This window comes from Carcharhinus amblyrhynchos, chromosome 26, assembly GCF_965287045.1.
Source record: "Carcharhinus amblyrhynchos chromosome 26, sCarAmb.v2.hapA, whole genome shotgun sequence".
Taxonomy (NCBI): domain Eukaryota; kingdom Metazoa; phylum Chordata; class Chondrichthyes; order Carcharhiniformes; family Carcharhinidae; genus Carcharhinus; species Carcharhinus amblyrhynchos.
In genome coordinates this window covers 284,106-304,605 of record NC_137349.1, presented here as the reverse complement: position 1 = coordinate 304,605, position 20,500 = coordinate 284,106, and the positions used below count along the sequence as shown (strand labels likewise).

General features: G+C 41.8%; 1 protein-coding gene across 2 annotated transcripts in view; it reads right to left on the bottom strand.

The window, feature by feature from the left end:
• The window catches only part of rnf126 (ring finger protein 126), a 93,817-nt gene that overhangs the window by 59,722 nt on the left and 13,595 nt on the right, over positions 1-20,500 (bottom strand). For both annotated transcript variants that reach the window (XM_080212760.1, XM_080212761.1), the window contains exon 2: positions 6,862-6,923. In XM_080212760.1, coding sequence (XP_080068886.1) covers positions 6,862-6,923 — 62 coding nt within the window. The remainder of the gene's footprint in view (positions 1-6,861; positions 6,924-20,500) is intronic.

Below are 20,500 nucleotides of genomic sequence, written 5' to 3'. Positions count from 1 at the left end.
AGTAAGATAGAGGGTTACAGGTAAGCCTCATCAGTACGGACATGTTCGACGCAACTTGTGGGCCAAAGGGCCTATTTGTGATGTAGTTTTTCTATGTTTCTAGCCCTTTGAGCCTGTTCCACCATTCATCTTGATCAAATTCAATGTTGTGTTCCCCTTTCCCCCCCCATATCCCTTTAGCCCCAAGAACTATATCTATTTTTCTTGAAATCAGACAACATTTTGGCCTCAACTACAGTTGGTCATAGTGAATTCCACACATTCACCACCTTCTGAGTAAAGAGATTTCTCCTCATCTCAGTTCCAGAGGTTTACCCCTTATCCTCAAACTGCAACCCCGAGTTCTAGACTCACCCCCCACCACTGGAAACATCTTTTCTGAATCTACCCTGGCTAATCAGAACAAGATCCATTTATGCCAACTCTTTGGTTCCTATCTGCTAACCAGCTTCCTAGTCAGTTTTTATGTTCCCCGTTAGCTTACTTTCATATTATATTTTTCATCTTTTTAATCGATCCCTTGTTTCTCCTTTGCTGAATTTTAAACTGCTCCCAATCCTCAGGCCTATTGCTTTTTCATGCCAATTTGTATGCTTCTTCCTTCAATCCAATACTACCTCTAATTTCCCTTGCAAGTCATTCTTTTACCACTCTTGCGCCAAACAAGAACAAATAACTTCTGGAGTTCAGCTATTCATTCTTTAAATGTCTGCTATTGCTTGTCCACTGTCTTTCCTTTCAGTAATGTTTGCCAGTTTGTCAAGGCCAATTCATGCCTCATACCATCAGTTACCTTTACTGAGATTCAGGACCCTTGTCTCAGAATCAACTACATCGTTATCCACCTTGACAAAGAATTCTACCATAGCATGGTCACTAGTCCCCAAGGGTTCTCTCAACTAGACTGCCAACTAATCCTTTCTCAACTTTGCGCAACATCCAATCCAATATGGCCTACTCCCTTTTTAGGCTCAACTCCAGTATTGCTCCAGAAAACCATCCTTTATGCACTCCAGAAATTCCTCCTCTATTGTACTGTGACTAATTTAACTCTCCCAATCTATATGCAGATTAAACTCGCCCGTAACCACAGATGTTCCTTTAATATATGCATCTCTGATTTCTTTTCTAATGCTTTGCCCAATATTATCACTAGTCTGATACTCTCTACGTATACCATCCCCACCAAAGCTTTTTTGGCCCTTGCTGTTTAACTTGACCCATACAGATTAGGGACAGGGATGGTTGCTGCAGGTTCCGGGGGTTAGATGTTTCAGTAAGATCAGGAAAAGTGGTAAAAGAGGGGGAAGTGTGGCACTGTTAGTCAGGGACAGTATTATGATGGCAGAAAGGATGTTTGATGCAGACTCATCTACTGAGGTAGTATGAACAAAGAACAGTACAGCACAGGAAACAGGCCCTTCGGCCCTCCAATCCTGTGCCGCTCATTAGTCTAACTAGACCATTCGTTTGTATCCCTCCATTCCCAGACTGCTCACGTGACTACCCAGGTAAGTCATAAACAATCCCAGCATGTCTGCCTCCACCACCCTGCTTGGCAGTGCATTCCAGGCCCCCACCATCCTCTGTAAAAAAACATCCCTCTGATATCTGAGTTATACCTTGCCCCTCTCACCTTGAGCCTGTGACATTTTATGATTGTCACTTCCGACCTGGAAAAAAGCTTCCCACTATTCACCCTATGTATTCCCTTCATAACTTTATACACCTCTATTAGGTCTCCCCTCATTTGCCTTCTTTCCAGGGAGAACAACCCCAGTTTACCCAATCTCTCCTCATAGCTAATACCCTCCATACCAGGCAATATCCTGGTAAACCTCCTCTGCACTCTCTCTAAAGCCTCTATGTCCTTCTGGTAGTGCGGCGGCCAGAACTGGATGCAGTACTCCAAATGAGGCCTAACCAGCGTTCTATACAGCTGCAACATCAGACTCCAGCTTTTATATTCTATACCCCGTCCTATAAAGGCAAGCATATCAAATGCCTTCTTCACCACCTTCTCTAGCTGTGCTGCCACCTTCAAGGATTTGTGGACTTGCACACCTAGTGTTTCTACACTCTTGATGATTCTGCCATTTATTGTATAACTCCCCCCTACATTAGTTCTTTCAAAATGCATCACTTCGCATTTATCTGGATTAAATTCCATCTGCCATTTCTCCACCCAATTTTCCAGCCTGTATATATCCTGCTGTATTGTCCAACAATGGGCTGAGGTTAGAAACAGGAAAGGAGATGTTACCCTGCTGAGTTTTCTATAGGCCTCCGAAAAGTTCCAGAGATGTAGAGGAAAGGATTGCAAAGATGATTCTGGATAGGAGCAAAAGTAAAGGGTAATTGTTATGGGGGACTTTAACTTTACAAATATTCACCAGAAAAGCTATAGTTCGAGTACTTTGGATGTCAGTTTTTGTCCAATGAGTGCAGTGGGTTGCCTGACACAGTATGTAGATAGGCCAACAAGAGGCGAGGCCACATTGGATTCGGTACTGGGTAACGAACCAAGCCAGGTGTTAGAATTGGAGATAGGCGAACACTTTGGTGACGGTGACCACAATTCGGTTATGCTTACATTAGCGATGGTATATACCTATCCCTTTCCAAAGGGCAAGTGTTATAGCTGGGGGAAAGGAAATTAGGATGCAATAGGTAAGATTTAGGATGCATAGGATGTGGAAGGAAACTGTAGGGGATGGGCACAATTGAAATGTGGAGCTTGTTCAAGGAACAGCTATTGCGTGTCCTTGATAAGTATGTACCTGTCAGGCTGGGAGGAAGTGGACAAACGAGGGAACCGTGGTTTACTAAAGAAGTTGAATCTCCTGTGAAGAGGAAGGAGGAGACTTGTGTCAAGATGAGGCGTGAAGCCTCAGTTAGGGTGCTTGAGAGTTACAAGTTAGCCAGGGAGGACCTAAACAGAGAGCTAAGAGGAGCCAGGAGGGGATATTAGAAGTCTTTGGCAGACAGGAACAAGGAAAACTCTAAAGCTTTCTATAGGTACGTCAGGAATAAAAGAATGACGAGGGTAAGATTAGGGCCAGTCAAGGACAGTAGTGGGAACTTGTGCATGGAGTCTGAAGAGATAGGAGAGGCACTAAATGAATATTTTTCGTCAGTATTCACACAGGAGAAAGACAATGTTGTCGACAAGAATACTGAGATACAGGCTATTAGACTAGATGGGATTGGGGGTCATAAGGAGGAGGTGTTAGCAATTCTGGAAAGTATGAAAATAGATAAGTCTCTTGGGGCGGATGAGATTTATCCTAGGATTCTTTGGGTGGCTAGGGAGGAGATTGCAGAGCCTTTAGCTTTGATGTTTAGGTCGTCATTGTCTACAGGAATAGTGCCAGAAGACTGGAGGATAGCAAATGTTGTCCCCTTGTTCAAGAAGGGGAGTAGAGACAACCCTGGTAATTATAGACCAGTGAGTTGTCTGTTGTGGGCAAAGATTTGGAAAGCATTATAAGAGGTAGGATTTATCATCATCTAGAAAGGAATAACTTGATAGCCAGCACGATTTTGCGAAGGGTAGCTTGTGCTTCACAAACCTTATTGAGTTCTTTGGGAAGGTGACCAAAGAGGTGGATGAGGGTAAAGCAGTTGATGTGGTGTACATGGATTTCAGTAAAGCATTTGATGAGGTTCCCCATGGTAAGCTATTGCAGAAGATACGGAGCCATGGGATTGAGGGTGATTTAGCAGCTTGGATCAGAAATTGGCTAGCTGCAAGAAGATGTGCGGTGGTGGTTGATGGGAAATGTTGACCTGGAATTCAGTTATTAGTGGTGTACCGCAAGGATCTGTTTTGGGCCACAGCTGTTTGTCATTTTTATAAATGACCTGGATGAAGGCGCAGAAGGATGAATTAGCAAATTTGCGGATGACACTAAAGTCGGTGGAGTTGTGGACAGCGTGGAAGGATGTGGAAGGTTACAGAGAGACATAGATAAGCTGCAGAGCTGGGCTGAGAGGTGGCAAATGGAGTTTAATGCAGAAAAGTGTGAAGTGATTCACTTTGGAAGGAGAAATAGGAATACAGAGTACTGAGCTAATGGCAAGTTACTTGGTAGTGTGGTTGAGCAGTGAGATCTCAGTGTCCCTTTGCATAGATCCCTGAAAGTTGGCACCCAGGTTGATAGGGTTGTTAAGAGGGCATATGGTGCGTTAGCTGTTATTGGTAGAGGGATTGAGGTTAGGAGCCATGAGGTCTTGTTGCAGCTGTACAAAACTCTGGTGCAGCTGCACTTGGAGCATTGCATACAGTTCTGGTTGCCAAATTATAGGAAGGATGTGGAAGCATTTGAAAAGGGTGCAGAGGAGATTTACCAGGATGTTGCCTGGTATGGTGGGAAGGTCTTATGAGGAAAGGCTGAGGGACTTGAGGCTGTTTTCATTAGAGAAGAAGAATAAGAGGTGACTTAATAGAGGCATATAAGATGATCAGAGGATTAAATAGGGTGGACAGTGTGAACCCTTTTCCTCGGATGGAGATGGCTAGCACAAGGGGATGTAGCTTTAAATTGAGGGGTAATAGCTATAGAACTGATGTCACAGGTAGGTTCTTTACTCAGAGTGGTAAGAGCGTGGAATGCCCTGCCTGCAACAGTAGTTTATTCGCCAACATTAAGGGCATTTAAATGGTCATTGGACAAACATATGGATGATATTGGAATTGTGTCGGCTAGATGGGCTTTAGATTGGTTTCACAGGTCAGCGCAACATTGAGGGCCAAAGGGCCTGTACTGCGCTGTAATGTGCTATGTTCTATGCTATTACAATCTCTTACAACATGATATAAATAATTCTCATTTAAATCATCTTTCAACCTCACTCATCCAGCATTGTTTGCAGTGGGTACATTTGACAGCACTTAATTAAAATTCAGTAAAGAGACCTCAAATTGCTCCAACATGAACGACAGTCTAAAAATGCAACGGCATGAATCAGTTTTCCATCAAACATTTAGCAAATGTATTTTGGTTAAACAGACTCATACTTTCTTACACTATCAACAGTCCATGATATTATCTAACCTACTGTGAACAATGTGCTGTTTTAAAACGATAGAACAATGGTTATCATTTGTTTGCTAAGATATTAAATTGGAACTGCATTTATCCAACCTGTCCACCCAGGTATACCAAAGTGTTTTTTTAATTCATTGGTGGGACAAGGGTGTCGCTGGCTGGCCAGCATTTATTACTCACCCCTGGTTGCCCAAGGGCAGTTGTGAGTCAACCACATTGCTGTGGCTTTGAAGTCACATGTAGGTCAGACCAACCAAGTACAGCAGATTTCCTTCCCTAAAGGACATTACTGAACTAGACGGGTTTGTCTGACAATCGACAATGATTTCATGGTCATCAGTAGATCTTTAATTCCAGATATTTCTATTGAATTCAAATTCCACCATCTCTCGTCACAGGATTCAAACCCAAGTCCCCAGAACTGAACTGATTTTTTGGATTACTAGTCCAGTGATAACACCACTAGGCCATTACCATAAAATAAGCATAAACCAGAAGTCAGTTAAGTCTAATTATTGTTAAAAGGTGGGAAGTAGGCACATACCTTTAAATTTCAACATCAATCTACCCACTTCCCTCACTAACAGCAAATATCCTGCATCTGAACATTCTAAAACTATTGCCATTCTTAATTTTTTTTTAAATGAACTGCACACATGGCAAAGTTACAATCTCCCAAAGTGCTCATCGGAGAGTTAAAGGATATACTTAAGGGTTTGTTCCTCCATTCAAACTGGAGAAACTATGCCTGCAAGATTTTTAAAAATATTTTAACCGGCATCCCAAGGTGTTGTTCAATATGTTCATTGTCCAGTCAGATTACTGGTGTTACACCAAATTGCACTAATGGATAAACAGATATCAGTTTTGCTGGGCAGTCATGAAGATCTAGTAGCACTCGGAGGAAAGTCCGGAGTTTTGGTAGTACCACGTTGAGGTTTTATACATTTTGGCCGAAATGTACGGGGCGTAGTTCTTGGATTCAAGCACTGTGGAGACGGAGCTGGCCATCTAACTTTCCTGAGGAATAACATTCCAAGCCTACAGTCATAAACCCCACAAGGGGTGGCACAGTGGTTAGCACTGCTGCCTCATGGTGCCAGGGACCCAGGTTCAATTCCCATCTTGATTCACTGTTTGTGTGGAGTTTGCACATTCTCCCCATGTCTGCTTGGATTTCCTCCAGGTGCTCCAGTTTCCTCCCACAGTCTGACACTAGTAAATAAACATTAAAACTTTAAGTAGCTAAGGTTCCAAAATTCATCTCCAAGTTTCACACAAATGCTTACTATACAAGCTCAAAGTTGTAGAGTTTCAGGATAAAAACTGGGAACGAATGACAAATTAGTAGAAGGTTGAAAACAAAATGATACAGGAGCCATGAGTTGCATTCAGAAATTGAGCAAATTGACCGTGTCCATCACCGCTTCAAATTATTGTGATGTGCCAGTTCAACATGGGACTGGAAGATCTCTACACACACAGGGCTAGTTCTTAAGGTGTACTCTCAGCACAGTCCAGCATTTATAATAGTCTTGTGGATGCAATAGATACTTTACTCTTTCTTTGGCACCAAAATAAAAATCACAATTATTCACAAATACACACTGCCAAATTAGATTCTGATAGGCATAATAACAAGCCACTACATGATTCCAGTTCTACTTTTGGATTATAATTTTTCAATCAGCCTACATGTTATCTTGCTGGTCCAAACTGGATTAGTTGGGATATTATGTTCTAGAAATTTCTCAAAAAATCTGAATTAAAAAGCTGGTTATGACACTGTTGTACAAGAATGCTGTTTTACCTTGGTACTTGATCAAGTAATTCTTCTATAAAACCAGAGTCACATCTTGGACATGTATATTCCTGGGGATAGAATAAAACAACAATCAGAATGCACAAACAATACAGAGACAGAATTTGAAATTCTGTAAAAGAATCCCAAGAAAATTGAGAATTTTGTTTTCAACTGTGCATATCAGTCGCTGGTAACAACATTCAGAAGTACAACTGCAGCCATAGATAAGGGTAGGAGCATTCTATCCCCAGGAATATAAATGTCTGACAGGATGGAGGAGGTAGATGTTCTGAGGGAAGATGTATTAGCAATGTTGAAAAACTTGAGACTCGATAAGTCCCCTGGGCCAGACGGGATGCATCCTAGGATACTTTGGGAGGCAAGGGATGAGATTGTGGAGCCTTTAGCTTTGATCTTTGGGTCCTCACTGTCCACGGGGACAGTGCCAGAGGACTGGCGAATGTCGTTCCTCTCTTCAAGAAAGGAAATAGGAATGACCCTGGTAATTATAAGATTTTGCAACTTTATAAGACCCTTGTCAGACCTCGCTTGGAGTGCTGTGCGCAGTTCTGGTCACCTCACTACAGGAAGGATGTGGAAGTTATTGAGAGGGTGCAGAAGAGATTTACAAGGATATTGCCTGGATTGGTAGGCATGCCTTATGAAGATAGGTTGAGGGAGCTAGGGCTCTTCTCCCTGGAGAGACGAAGGTTGAGAGGCGACCTGATAGAGGTTTATAAAATGTTGAGAGATAATAGATAGCCTCTGAGAATCCACCCTATTTCCCAGGGCTGAAATGGTCACTACGAGAGGACACAGGTTTAAGGTGCTGGGGAGCAGGTACAGAGAAGATGTCAGGGGTAAGTTTTTCACTCAGAGGGTGGTGAGTGAGTGGAATCAGCTGCCGGTGGTGGTAGAGGTAAACTCACCAGGGTCTTTTAAAAGACTTCTGGATGAGTACATGGGATTTAATGGGATTAAGAGTTATAGATAGTTCTATGGCCTGGTAGGTATGGATATGATCAGCGCAACTTGTGGGCCGAAGGGCCTGTTTGTGCTGTAGTGTTCTATGTTCTATTATAGGCCAGTTAGTCTTACTTCGGTGGTCGGTAAGTTAATGGAAAGGGTCCTGAGATAGGATTTATGACCATTTGGAAAGATGCAGTTTTAATCCGGGATAGTCAGTATCGTTTAGTGAGGGGTAAATCCTGCCTCACAAATTTGATTGAATTCTTTGAGGAGGTAATTAAGTGTATAGATGAAGGTAGAGCAGTTGATATCATACACATGGATTTTAGTAAGGTGTTTGATAAGGTTCCCCACGGTAGGCTCATGAAGAAACTAAGGAGGTGTGGCATAAAGGAAATTTGGCAAATTGGATGAGTAACTGGCTGTCTCATGGTAGAGGGAAAATTTTCAGACTGGAGGCCAGTTACCAGCAGTGTACCACAGGGATCAGTGCTGGGTCCTCTGCTATTTGTGATTTTTAATCAATGACTTGGAAGAGGGGGCTGAAGCACGGGTTGGTAAATTTGCTGTTGACACCAAGATTGGTGGAGTAGTGGATGAGATGGAGGGCTGTTGTAGGCTGCAAAGAGACATCAATAGGATGCAGAGCTGGGCCGAAAAGTGGCAGATGGAGTCTAACCCTGATAAGTGCAAGGTGATTCATTTTGGTAGGACAAACTTGAACGTGGATTACAGGGTCAACAGCAGGGTTCTAAGGAACATGAGGAACAGAGAGATCTTGAGGGTTCATATCCAGAGATCTCTGAAGGTTGCCATTCAAGTGGATAGAGCCGTGAAGAAGGCTTATAGTGTGTTCTTAACAGGGGGTTTGAGTTTAAGAGCCATGGGGTTATGCTGTAACTACACTGGATCTTGTTGAGACCTCATTTGGAATATTGTGCGCAGTTCTGGTCACCTCACGTAAGAAGGATGTGGAAGCATAGAAGAGAATGCAGAAGAGATTTACCAGGATGCTGCCTGGTTTGGAGGGTAGGATTTATGAGGAAAGGTTGAGGGAGCTGGGGCTTTTCTCTTTTGAGCAGAGGAGGATGAGAGGTGACTTAATATAGATTTATATGATGAGGGAGATAGATGAAGTGGACATGCAGAGACTATTTCCTCAGGTGAATGTAGCTGTTAATAGGGGGCATAACTGTAAGGCTCATGGTGGGAGATATAGGAGGGATGTCTGAGGCAGATTCTTCACAGAGCGGCTGGGGTGTGGAATGCACTGCCTGCTGTGATAGTGGAGTTGGACACTTTAGGAACTTTCAAGTAGTTATTGGATAGGCACATGGTGCATACCAGAATGATAGGGAGTGGGATAGCTTGATATTGGGTTTGGACATAGCTCGGCACAACATTGAGGGCCGAAAGGCTAGTACTGTTCTATGTTCTATAGAGTAAAACTGTATTTCTTTCACCAACTATTTGGCATGTTTGTCTTGTGTGTTAACTCTTAGGTTCATAATTTCCTGTTAAAGATCAGCACGCAGTCCTAGTCAGGTGCTGCTGTACAGCCAGCTACTAGGAGGGGAGTAGGCATTCTAATTTTCTTTTTCTAGTGAGTTCACAGAATCCCTGCAATGCAGAAAGAGGCCATTTGGCCTATCAAGTCTGCAGTGACTCTGGCAGAGCATCTTTTTCAGGCTCTCTCCTTGTAACCCCACTTATTTACCCTGCTAATCCCAACCTACATACGTTGGGACATTAAGGGCAATTTAGCATAGCCAATCAACACAACCTGCACATCTTTTAACTGTGGGAGGAAGCCACAGCACCCAGAGGAAACCCACACAGACACAGGGAGAACATGCAAACTTCACACATACATTCATCCAAGGCCAGAATTGAACCTGGATCCCTGGCGCTGTGAAGCAGCAGAGCTGACCACTGTGTCACCTTGTGCTCGGCACCTGAAATTACTGTGCCTTTATGCCAAATCATTTAATCAGAATAACAAGTGAACCAAAAAGCTAAGAAGCTTTGGTGCTAGAAGGGCCACACATCCAACTCAGTACATTTCAGAATTTAAGTACCCTCCTTGATTACTTTTTTCAAGTTCAAAAAGATGAATAATAAATGCAGGCTCTGCAGAGAAGTAGAAGTTCTAAACTGTGCTCCGTTGCTTTTTCAGTTATTGCTTTGCTAGATTCCTTCTGTTTTACAATTAGTTAAAGTATATTTCATTAATCGATCTCAGAGTGTGCCATTAGTGCTTTTTTCCAAAAATGCTATTCCCTTGCCATCCAGCTCTCCCTTAATAAGTCCCGAAAAGGTCTTCTCTGGAACTTCCAGGCACTGATGTTGTCGAGGCGAGAGTTCACAGACTGAAGCAAGCTTAGTTGCTGGTATTCATTCAGACTTTAGGATTAAAATAAAATTGAGTTGCAGCTGGCAGCTTGAACATTCCCAACATTAGCCTGAAGTTCTGGCATAAGTCGCAGCAGCTTTTGTGGCCTGGTTCCAGTCATGAACTTGACATTTCAGAAAGATCTCTAGTGAGGGGCCCAGCGTGCTACTAGTTGCACAGCCTAAGAACATAACAAAAAGGAGCAGGAGTAGGCCACCTAGCCCCTCGAGCCTGCCCTGCCATTCAATAAGATCATGGCTGATCTGAAGTGGATCAGTTCCACTTATCCACCTGCTCCCCATAACCCTTAATTCCCTTATCAATCAGAAATCTATCTGTGACTTAAATATATTCAACAAGGTAGCCTCTACCACTTCAATGGGCAGAAAATTCCAGAGATTCACTACCCTCTGAGAGAAGTTCCCCCTCAACTCTGTTCTAAACTGCTCCCCCCCCCCCACCTTATTTTGAGGCTGTGCCCTCTAGTTCTGGCTTCCTTTCTAAGTGGAAAGAATCTCTCTACATCTACCCTGTCTAGCCCCTTCATTATCTTTAGAAGGCTTTAGAACCCTTCTTTAGAAGGCTGAGAGGGGATCTTATATCTATTAAGATCCCCTCTCAGCCTTCTAAACTCTAACGAGTACAGGCCCAATCTACTCAATCTCTCCTCACAAGCTAATCCCCTCATCTCCGGTATCAACCTGGTGAACCTTCTCTGTACTCCCTCCAAGGCCAATATATCCTTTCGCAAATAAGGGGACCAAAACTGCACACATTACTCCAGTTGCAGTCTCACCAGTGCCTTGTACAGTTGCAGCAAGACCTCCCTGTTTTTATATTCTATCCCCCTCGTTATAAAGGCCAACATTCCATTTGCCTTCTTGATCACCTGCTGCACCTGCAGTTAGCAGTTGGTGACTAGTGGAGTGCCACAGGGATTGGTGCTGGGGCCTCAACTGTTTACTATATACATAGATGATCTGGAGGAGGGGGCTAAGTGTAGGGTAACTACGTTTGCCGATGACACAAAGATGAGTGGAAAAGCGAATTGCGTGGATGACGTGGAAAGTCTGCAGAGAGATTTGGATAGGCTGAGTGAGTGGGCGAGGACCTGGCAGATGGAGTATAACTTTGGCAAATGTGAGGTTATCCACTTTGGAACGAATAATAGTAGGATGGAATATTATTTAAATAGTGAAAAGTTGCAGCATGCTACTATGCAGAGGGACCTGAGGGTCCTCGTGCACAAAACTGCAAAAATTCAGGTTCCGTTACATACTGTTCAAGGAACCTATCCCAACAGCATTCCAAGAACTCTTCAAGTCTACTGCGTCCGACTTGAGTCAGCCAATCAATATGCAGGTTAAAATCCCCCATGATTATTGCCGTTCTGTTTTTGCATGCATCAATTATTTGTTTGTTTATAGCTTGTCCCACCTATAGACCACACCCACCAGAGACTTTCTCCCCTTACTATTCCTTATCTCCACCCACAACGATTCCATATTTTGCTCCTTGGAGCCTATATCATCTCTCACTACCGCCCTGATATTATCCTTTATTCATGATGTGGATGTGCCGGCGTCGGACTGGGGTAAACACAGTAAAAAGTCTGACAACACCAGGTTTTAGTCCAACCGATTTATTTGATAGCAAACTCACAAGCTTTCGAGGGGACTCCCTCTTCGTCAGGTGAATGGAGAGTTCTGGCCTCGGACAGAGCATATAAAGCACAGACAGTTTAGAGATTACTGATTAGAATGCGCGTCTTTACACCTAACCTGCTGTTCAAGTCCTAAAGTGGCCGACAACATTGTCGGCCACTTTAAGACTTGAACAGCAGGTTAGGTGTAAAGATTCGCATTCTAATCAGTAATCTCTAAACTGTCTGTGCTTTATATGCTCTGTCCGAGGCCAGAACTCTCCATTCACCTGACGAAGAGGGAGTCCCCTCGAAAGCTTGTGAGTTTGCTATCAAATAAATCGGTTGGACTAAAACCTGGTGTTGTCAGACTTTTTACTGTATTATCCTTTATTAACAGAGCTACCCCATCTCCTCCTCCTTCCTGTCTATCCTTCCTAAATGTCTGATACCCCCGGATATTCAGTTCCCAGTCCCCCTGCAACCACGTTTCTATAATGGCCACTAGATCATACCCATTTGTGCCATCAACTCATTCACTTTGTTTCAAATGCTTCGTGCATTCAGGTAAAGTGTCTTTTATGCCAGCCTTTATCTGGGCCCGATTTGTTGAAACGCTACTAAGCTCTCCCGTGCCCTCTACTCCTTTAACTCGTGGAATGTCCTCAACATTAACCTGCACTTGTACCCTCTCTTTTACTTTTGATTTTGTAATTCCCCACACCCCTACACCCTCCCCTCCACTAATTAGCCTAATTTCAGTTTACCATTCTTAACAATATAGAATTATGCTTTTGCATTAATTAATTCATTGTTAAAAGATTGTTCAAGATTTGTTATTGGTATAGTTAGTAAAAATTGACAGCATTCAGATCATCTTTACTTTGCACACTGCCACTATTTTTCATTCAGCCCACTAACTTTTATTTGCTAATGTCCAAAAGTCCACACTCACAGCAAGCAGTGATTATTCAGTCAGCTGATGAGTAACTGCATGCTGATATTAATTAGCTGAGCAAATTCCAGTAACTCCACAGCTTAGTAACACAAATTACTAGATACATACAAATAATGATGGTTCAGCAATAGAAATAACCAACACTTGTGTAAAAATCAGACGTTTCACTAAGTTGTAATCTACTTACTGAAATGACAAAAAATTGTCAGTCTTAAAAAGATGTGCAGAAGGAAAAAGAAAATATTCTAAAATCATGGAGTGGCCATAATTTGACGTTAGTGTTGTGACAGCCAATCATCGTAATAATTATGCTATCATGTTAAAGTCTAGTGAAAATGGTCACAACCTTTTATTAGCATCCTATTCCTGATTTAATGGCCAGTAAATCTTCAAATTACTTCCTTAATCAAACTGTGGTAAATGCAATTTATATGGTACATCAGTCATGGCACAAAGTATCCAATTGTGCCTCAATTCCATGAAATAAGCATTACCAATTCATTGAAAAAAGTAATACATGTGTAGTGCTATATACAGAAAATTTTTTTCCCCAGTCCAAGTCACACTTTATCTGTGAGGTAACATTCTAGAAGTTATTTTCCGCCGAGACAGCAAATTGGAGAACAAGTTTTACAAGTCACACACTTGCCTAACAAAAAAGCTGCATGCAAGAGCAGCTGTTGCACTGTTTTCCCAGCAAATCCTCAATCACATTTATGTTCAGTACTCACAGGTAGAATCGATAAGAAATTAAATTGCAATGATACTTCTGGTTAAAGGACATAATTGATTCTTAACATTTAATCTGTACAGAAGTCTGCAATTACAATTATGCAAATACCATTCTAAATTCTGACAGCAAAAAGAGATTTCAAAATTGACAGGCTCTTTCCCACAAGCAATTCCAATACATACAGTAGAGGAAGGCATACTCATCCAATTTACGTGCATAATAGTCATTACATTCCTCACCTGTACACGTCAGAACAAATAGTCCCCTGTAGATTCAATGTCACACTAGTCAGTCAATGCGCTTTGCCCCACCACTACCCCCAACCCTGGTTTCACACACCATCCCAACAAACATAACTACAGTTCTTGTACCGTTGCTGGGCTAAAATCCTGGCATTAGGGGAGAGTAACCCTCATGGTGTGCAGTGGTTCAATGAGATGACTCACCATCTCAAGAGCAATGAGGGATGGCAATAATCTGCAGTCTTTCCTGCAAAGCCCATGTCCATTAATTAAGTTTAAAAAAACCAAATGGAATCCAGCTGTTTTTCCAAGGGAGTGTACATGCTATCTCTGCTTATTCTGAGCTACATGGCTCCAGTACAAAGTATATGGTTGACTATTAATGCCATTTTAACAAGTCATTCTTTGGACAACAGCAAGATTAGATCCACCAATGAATCAGCCAATAAGTTAAAGATTGAAAAGCATCAACCTATTACATATCTAGATAATACTGACCATTGTGAAATGCTGTCAGTAACTTATTCTGTGTTACTTTTAACTATCAAGTTGCTCTTATTTTGGGCACCATCATTATTTAGTCATCTTACATAGTTGAAAATACCCTCTAAAACAAGTCAAATTTGCAAGATAAAAAACCCATGCCTATTCTTGTTTCTTTTGCCTTTCCAATAAAGTGAATAAAACTTTTAAGAATGTCTCTATATGCTTTCCTGAGAGCCTAATCGGAACTGTTCTTGTTATCATCATTTGATATGATGCAATGTTTGAATGGTGCATAGCTACACATGATAACTTTGGCAATGACTTCAACACCTCCTTGTAATTTATCTTTGTACACTTACATATGTGTAGGCAAGGACAATTTAAAGCTCAAATGAAAGAATATTTTAAAAGTTAATTCTTTTAAAACTGTCATAAAATAGCATACATTTACCATTTTTGCTCAAAGTGAATTTCTCTAGTTGCAGTCAGAGCTACACCAGACCCACTAGTTCCCCCTCACCTATTCTGCAAGTCTTATTTTACTCTTTCACAGGGTGTGTGTGAGCTTTTTGAACCACTGCAGTCCATGTGTTGTGGGAAAACCCAGTGCTGTTTGAGATGGAGTTCCAGGATTTCAACCCAGCAACTGTGAAGGAACACTGTTACAGTTACAAGTGAGGGTGGTATGTGGCATGGAGGGGAGTGATAGTGGTGTTCCTATGCATCTGCTGTCCTTGCCTTAGGTGGTGAAGGTCGCAGGTCTGGAAGATGCTGTCAAAGGAACCTTGACAATTTGAAATATTGCATGCAATTCTGGTCACACTTCCAGAAGATAATGCCATCATGACTGCTGGATATTCCAAACAGTTTACAGTCAATGAAACAGCATTACTGTTGTATTGTAGAAAGTGCAACAGAAAATTTTGGAAAAGGTGTGAAGAAGATTTACCATGTTGTTGCTTGGTCTGGAGGGTTTTTCATACGAGTAAGTTCATTAAATTGGATTGTTTTCACTGGAAAGATGGAGGCTGAAGGGCGACCTGATAGAAGTCTGTAAACTGAGGGGCGTAGACAGTGCGGATAGTCCAGAGCCGTTTTTCCAGGTGGAAAGGTTGACCACAAAAGGGCACAGGTTTAAGATGAGGGGTGGTAAATTTAGGGGAGACGTGCCGGAAAAGATTTTCACACAAGAGGATGGTGGGTGCCTAGAATGCACTGCCAGTGGAGGAAGCAGGCATGTTAGCAACATTCAACTTATATCTTGAAAAACTCAGGAACAGGAGGCGATCAGCAGGATAGAAACTGCTATCGGCGAGGGCCTGTTGCTCTGCCGTATTGTCTTTTAACAAGCTGTTGCAGTGAAACTTATAGTTAGCTTTGACGAAGAATCATCCAGACTCAAAACATTAATTCTGTTCTCTCTCCACAGATGCTGTCAGACCTTCTGAGATTTTCCAGCATTTTCTGTTTTGGTTTCAGGTTCCAACATCTGCGGTAATTTTTTTTTTTATCTATTAGCAAACTGTTGCTTCAAAGGTCAGGAACAGCATAACTCGATGCAATAAAGCTCAATGTTCTTGATAGCACTGAACTTTGCATTAAAATGAATCAAAAGAAACATCAAAGGCAGGATAAGTCCAGACATGGAAAAAGAAACTTGCATCTTGGAAGTATCCACTACTGCATTAGTGTGAAATAATCATCAACTGCCACGTCATCCAATCTGGCACAGCGAGGAGATTGTCAACTATCAGAGAGGGAGTCATGGCCAACACTCATGAGAAATTAAGTTTAGACTGCTCCAATCAATTTCATAGATCCCCTATCAGCCAGAGAGAAAACTTTCACTTGCGACCTTGATTAAGTCTTGTATCCAAACTGACAGCCTCTTACATCAGTTTTTAATGTAGGAGGGCACAAACTGGAGCATTGAAAGGCTACAAAGGAAGAAGTTAAATGCAATTTCAGCTTGCATCACAATGCTCAGAAACTAGTTGCAACTTATATAAAGGAAAGAGTTTTACCACTTGGGCATCACCTTTTGCACAAAATATAGAAGTGTCCACCTAATAAAACAAAAATACTAAAACAACGACTAATGAAAAATGACAAAAGTACTAATGATAATGCTAATTAGCTCTTTGATAATCCAAGCAATTTTTCATTGATAGTCAAATATCTAAATGGTAAATTTAAATCAGGTCAGTCTAAAAGGATTCATCTAGTAAATTATGCAAGCCTATTAATGGAATGCTATAAGTCACTAAAGGCATTACTATCCTCCTTACTAAAATCAAAATGAAGGGAGAAAGGTAAAAAATAAGGGAAAAAAGTATTTTCTATGTGCCATTATGACTGTTGGATATTCCAAACAGTTTACAGTCAATGAAGTAATGTTACTGTTGTACTGTAGAAAATGCAACAGAAAATTTTCACACAGCAAGCTCTTACAAATAGCAATGTGATAATGACAAGATCTGGGTTTTAGTGACGTGAACTGAGGGATAAATATTGGTCTCAAAATGGTGGGATTGTTTACATCTTTCTCAGGGGGAAGGTTTAATGACTCATCTGAGGGATGGTACTTTGACAGCAAAGCAGTCCATCCCTCAGTACTGCACTGAAGCATCAATTGTCAGTCTCAAGTCCTGGAGCAGGACTTGAACACAAACATCTGACTCAGAGACAGGACTGCTGCCAAAGGAGCCAGATCTGATACCATGCGATATGTGGCAAGGTGTCTGCAGCACAGGTCTCGTTAATTGACTAACAAGAACTTGTCAAGTATATCACAACGATCTGATTCGGTTTTTCTATTGACCCAAGGAACGTGGGTTAAATTCTCCACTTCATTTCTAAAATGACTAACACCTAGTATTGTCATCTGAGCAGACAGTTTAATTATAGTGATCAATAGAAATGCACTTCTAAGTATTTAACACCACTTTTAAATATATTGCTGCAAAGGGATTACAGTATTCCAGCTTCTTTCAAAACAATACTTTTCCTTTGTTAATCCTCTGTCTAAACCTGTGCTAATTCAAAGCTCTGTACTCCATATCTTAATGCACACAAAATCCCATTCACCCATCACTTCTGTTCTTGAAACTTGGTTTAGGGAGGCTTTAAGGAATATCTTAATGCTAATTTTCACTGGTTTCTGTTCTGACCGGCTATTACTTCAGTTGGAAAATTCTTATCCTGGTCTTCAAACTTCTCAATGGCCTGACCCTATCCTTGTAATATTTTCCATCGCCACAAGCCTGGGATTTCTCTGTTCTCCCAGTTGTGGCATCTTTCAAATCCCTAATTTTAATCGCCCAGTGCTTTCCTTGAATTTCATCTGTATATTTCTCGATTTTGCTCCAAGATACTCTTTAAAACCTTCGTCCTGAACCAAGTTTCAAGTTATGTGCCCTAATACCTGCTTGTCTGGCTTTGTGTCAAAAGTTTTTCTTAATAATTCACATGTATGCAATTTGGGATGTTTTGCTACTTTAAGAGGTTATATAAATGCAAGTTGCTGATTTTGAAGGAACAAAGGAAGTAGGAGTAGGCTTAGCAGGACCTTCTGGTCCTGCTGATGTCTACACTGTTTTGCTCATGCCACCACTGGGGAAACCATCCAGGGGTTTAGTTTCGGTGGAAAGGGCCAGAACAGCCCAGCTACAGTATTTATAGCACTGGTCCTATTCAGTTTCTGGTCAATGGCAATCCCAGGATGTTCCTAGAGGAAGGATGCAATGATGGTAATGTCATTAAATGTCAAGGCAGATAGCTGGGTCCTCCCTTATTGGAGATTTTGATTTGATTTATTATTGTCACATGTATTATCAGTGAAAAGTAATGTTTCTTGCGTACTTTAGACAAAACATACCATTCATAGAGAAGGAAACGAGAGAGTGTAGAATATAGAGTTACAGTCATAGCTACTGTGCAGAGAAAGATCAACTTAATGCAAGGTAAGTCCATTCAAAAGATGGCCATTGCCTGGTACTTGTGTGGCACAAATGTTACTTGCCACTTACCAGTCCAAACCCAAATATTGTCCAGGTTTTGCTGCACATGGACACAGATTCCTTTAGTGTCTGAGGAGTTGTGAATCATGCTGCACATTGCGTCATCTTCCCCAATTCTGACATGATTGAGGATGGTCACCTGATGAAGTAGCTCAATTTGGTTGGGCCAAAACACTACCCTGAGGAATTCCTGCAGCACTGCCCAAGGGTCAGATGATTGACCTTCAACCACCATCTTTGTGCAAGTTATGACTCCAACCAGTGGAGTGTTTTGTCCGAATTCCCATTGACTTCAGCTTTACTAAGGCTCTTTGATAACACACACAGTCAAATGCTGCTTTCAAGGGCAGTCATTTTCACCTCAGCGTTTACATTGGACCAAGGCTGTTCAGGTCAGGAGCTGAACCCAAACTGAGCACCAGTAAACAGGTTATTACTAAGTTCCACCTGAGAGGAGGTGGATAAGATAGTAATTAGCCATGTAGGATTTGTCCTGCTTTTGGTGGACAGGAAATACCTGTGCAAGTTTCCACATTGTCAGTATTATAGCTGTACTGGAACAGTTCGATTAGAGACGCAGCTAGCTGTGGAGCATGTCTTCATTACTACTGTCAGAATGTTGTCAGAGCCCATATCCTTTGTATTAAAACAGTGCTTTCAGCCACTCCTTGACAGGCGTGAACTGAATTAACTGAAATCTGGCATTCGTAATGCTTGGGACCGGAGGAGAAAGCAGAGATAGATCATCTATCCAGCACTTCCGGCTGAACATTTCAAATCCTTCAGATTCATCTTTTGCACTGGTGTGCTGTGCTTCTCTCATCTTAATGATGGGCATATTTGTGGAGGCTCCTCCTCCAATTAGTTGTTTAATTGTTCACCACCATTCATAACTGGATGTGGCAAGACTGCAGAAGTCTGATCTGTTGGTTGTGGGTAGCTTAACTACGTCACATGCTAGTTCCTTTCGCTGTTTGGCATACAATGTAGCTTCATAAGGTTGGCACCTCATTTTTAAGTATACCTAATGCTTGGTATAGTCTCCTGCACTGAACCACAACTGTTTTCCTGTTTTCTCTCTCCCTCTTTCTTAAATAGTGGGGGTTACATTTGCTACCTTCCAATCTACAGGAATCATCCCAGAAACCATAGAACTTTTAAAGATAACGGATCTTCAAACAAGACATCCATTATCTCTAGAGCCACTACTTTCAACACTGTAGGATGTAGATCATCATATTCAGGGAATTTACCAACTTTCAGTACCACTAATTTCTCCAGTACTTTTTTTTACTAATACCAATTTCTTTCGGTTCTTCATTACTGCTAGCCACTTGGTTCTCTAGTATTTCTGGGAGATTTGTCTGTATCTTCCTCTATGGAGACAAAGTATTTGTTTACTTCTCAGCAATTTCCTTATTCCCCATTATAAATGTTTGTGACTTGTGTCTGTCTGTAATGAACCCACACTTACCTTTGCTAATTCTTTCCTCTTTACGTACTTACAGAACCATTAGTCTGTTTCCCATATTCTATTTTCCTTTATCAATTATTTGGTCCACCTTTGCTGAATTCTATAAAGCTCCCAATCCTTAGGTTTACTATTTTTGGGACAATTTTATAAGCCTCTTCCTTTGATCTAATACAAACTTTAATTTCTTGTTATCCACAGTCTCATAGCGAGGGGGATTGAATATAAAAGTAGGGAGGTCTTGCTGCAGCTGTATAGGGCATTGGTGAGGCCGCAGCTGGAGTACTGTGTGCAGTTTTGGGCGCCGCACCTGCGCAAAGATATTTTGGCCTTGGAGGGAGTGCAGAGGAGGTTTACTAGGCTGATACCGGAGTTGAGGGGGTTGAGCTATGAGGAGAGGCTGAATAAACTGGGCTTGTACTCGTTAGAGTTTAGAAGAATGAGGGGAGATCTCATTGAGACGTATAAGATGAATGGGATGGATAGGATAGAGGTGGAGAGACTCTTCCCGCTCAAAAAAGACAGTAGGACTAGGGGGCACAGCCTCAAAATAAAAGGGGGGCGGTTTAGAACAGAGTTGAGGAGGAACTTCTTCACTCAAAGGGTGGTGAATCTCTGGAATTCTCTGCCCGTTGAAGTGGTGGAGGCTGCCTCGCTAAATATTTTTAAGACGCGGGTTGATGGGTTTTTGATGAGAGAGGGGATTGAGGGTTATGGGGAGAAAGCGGGAAAG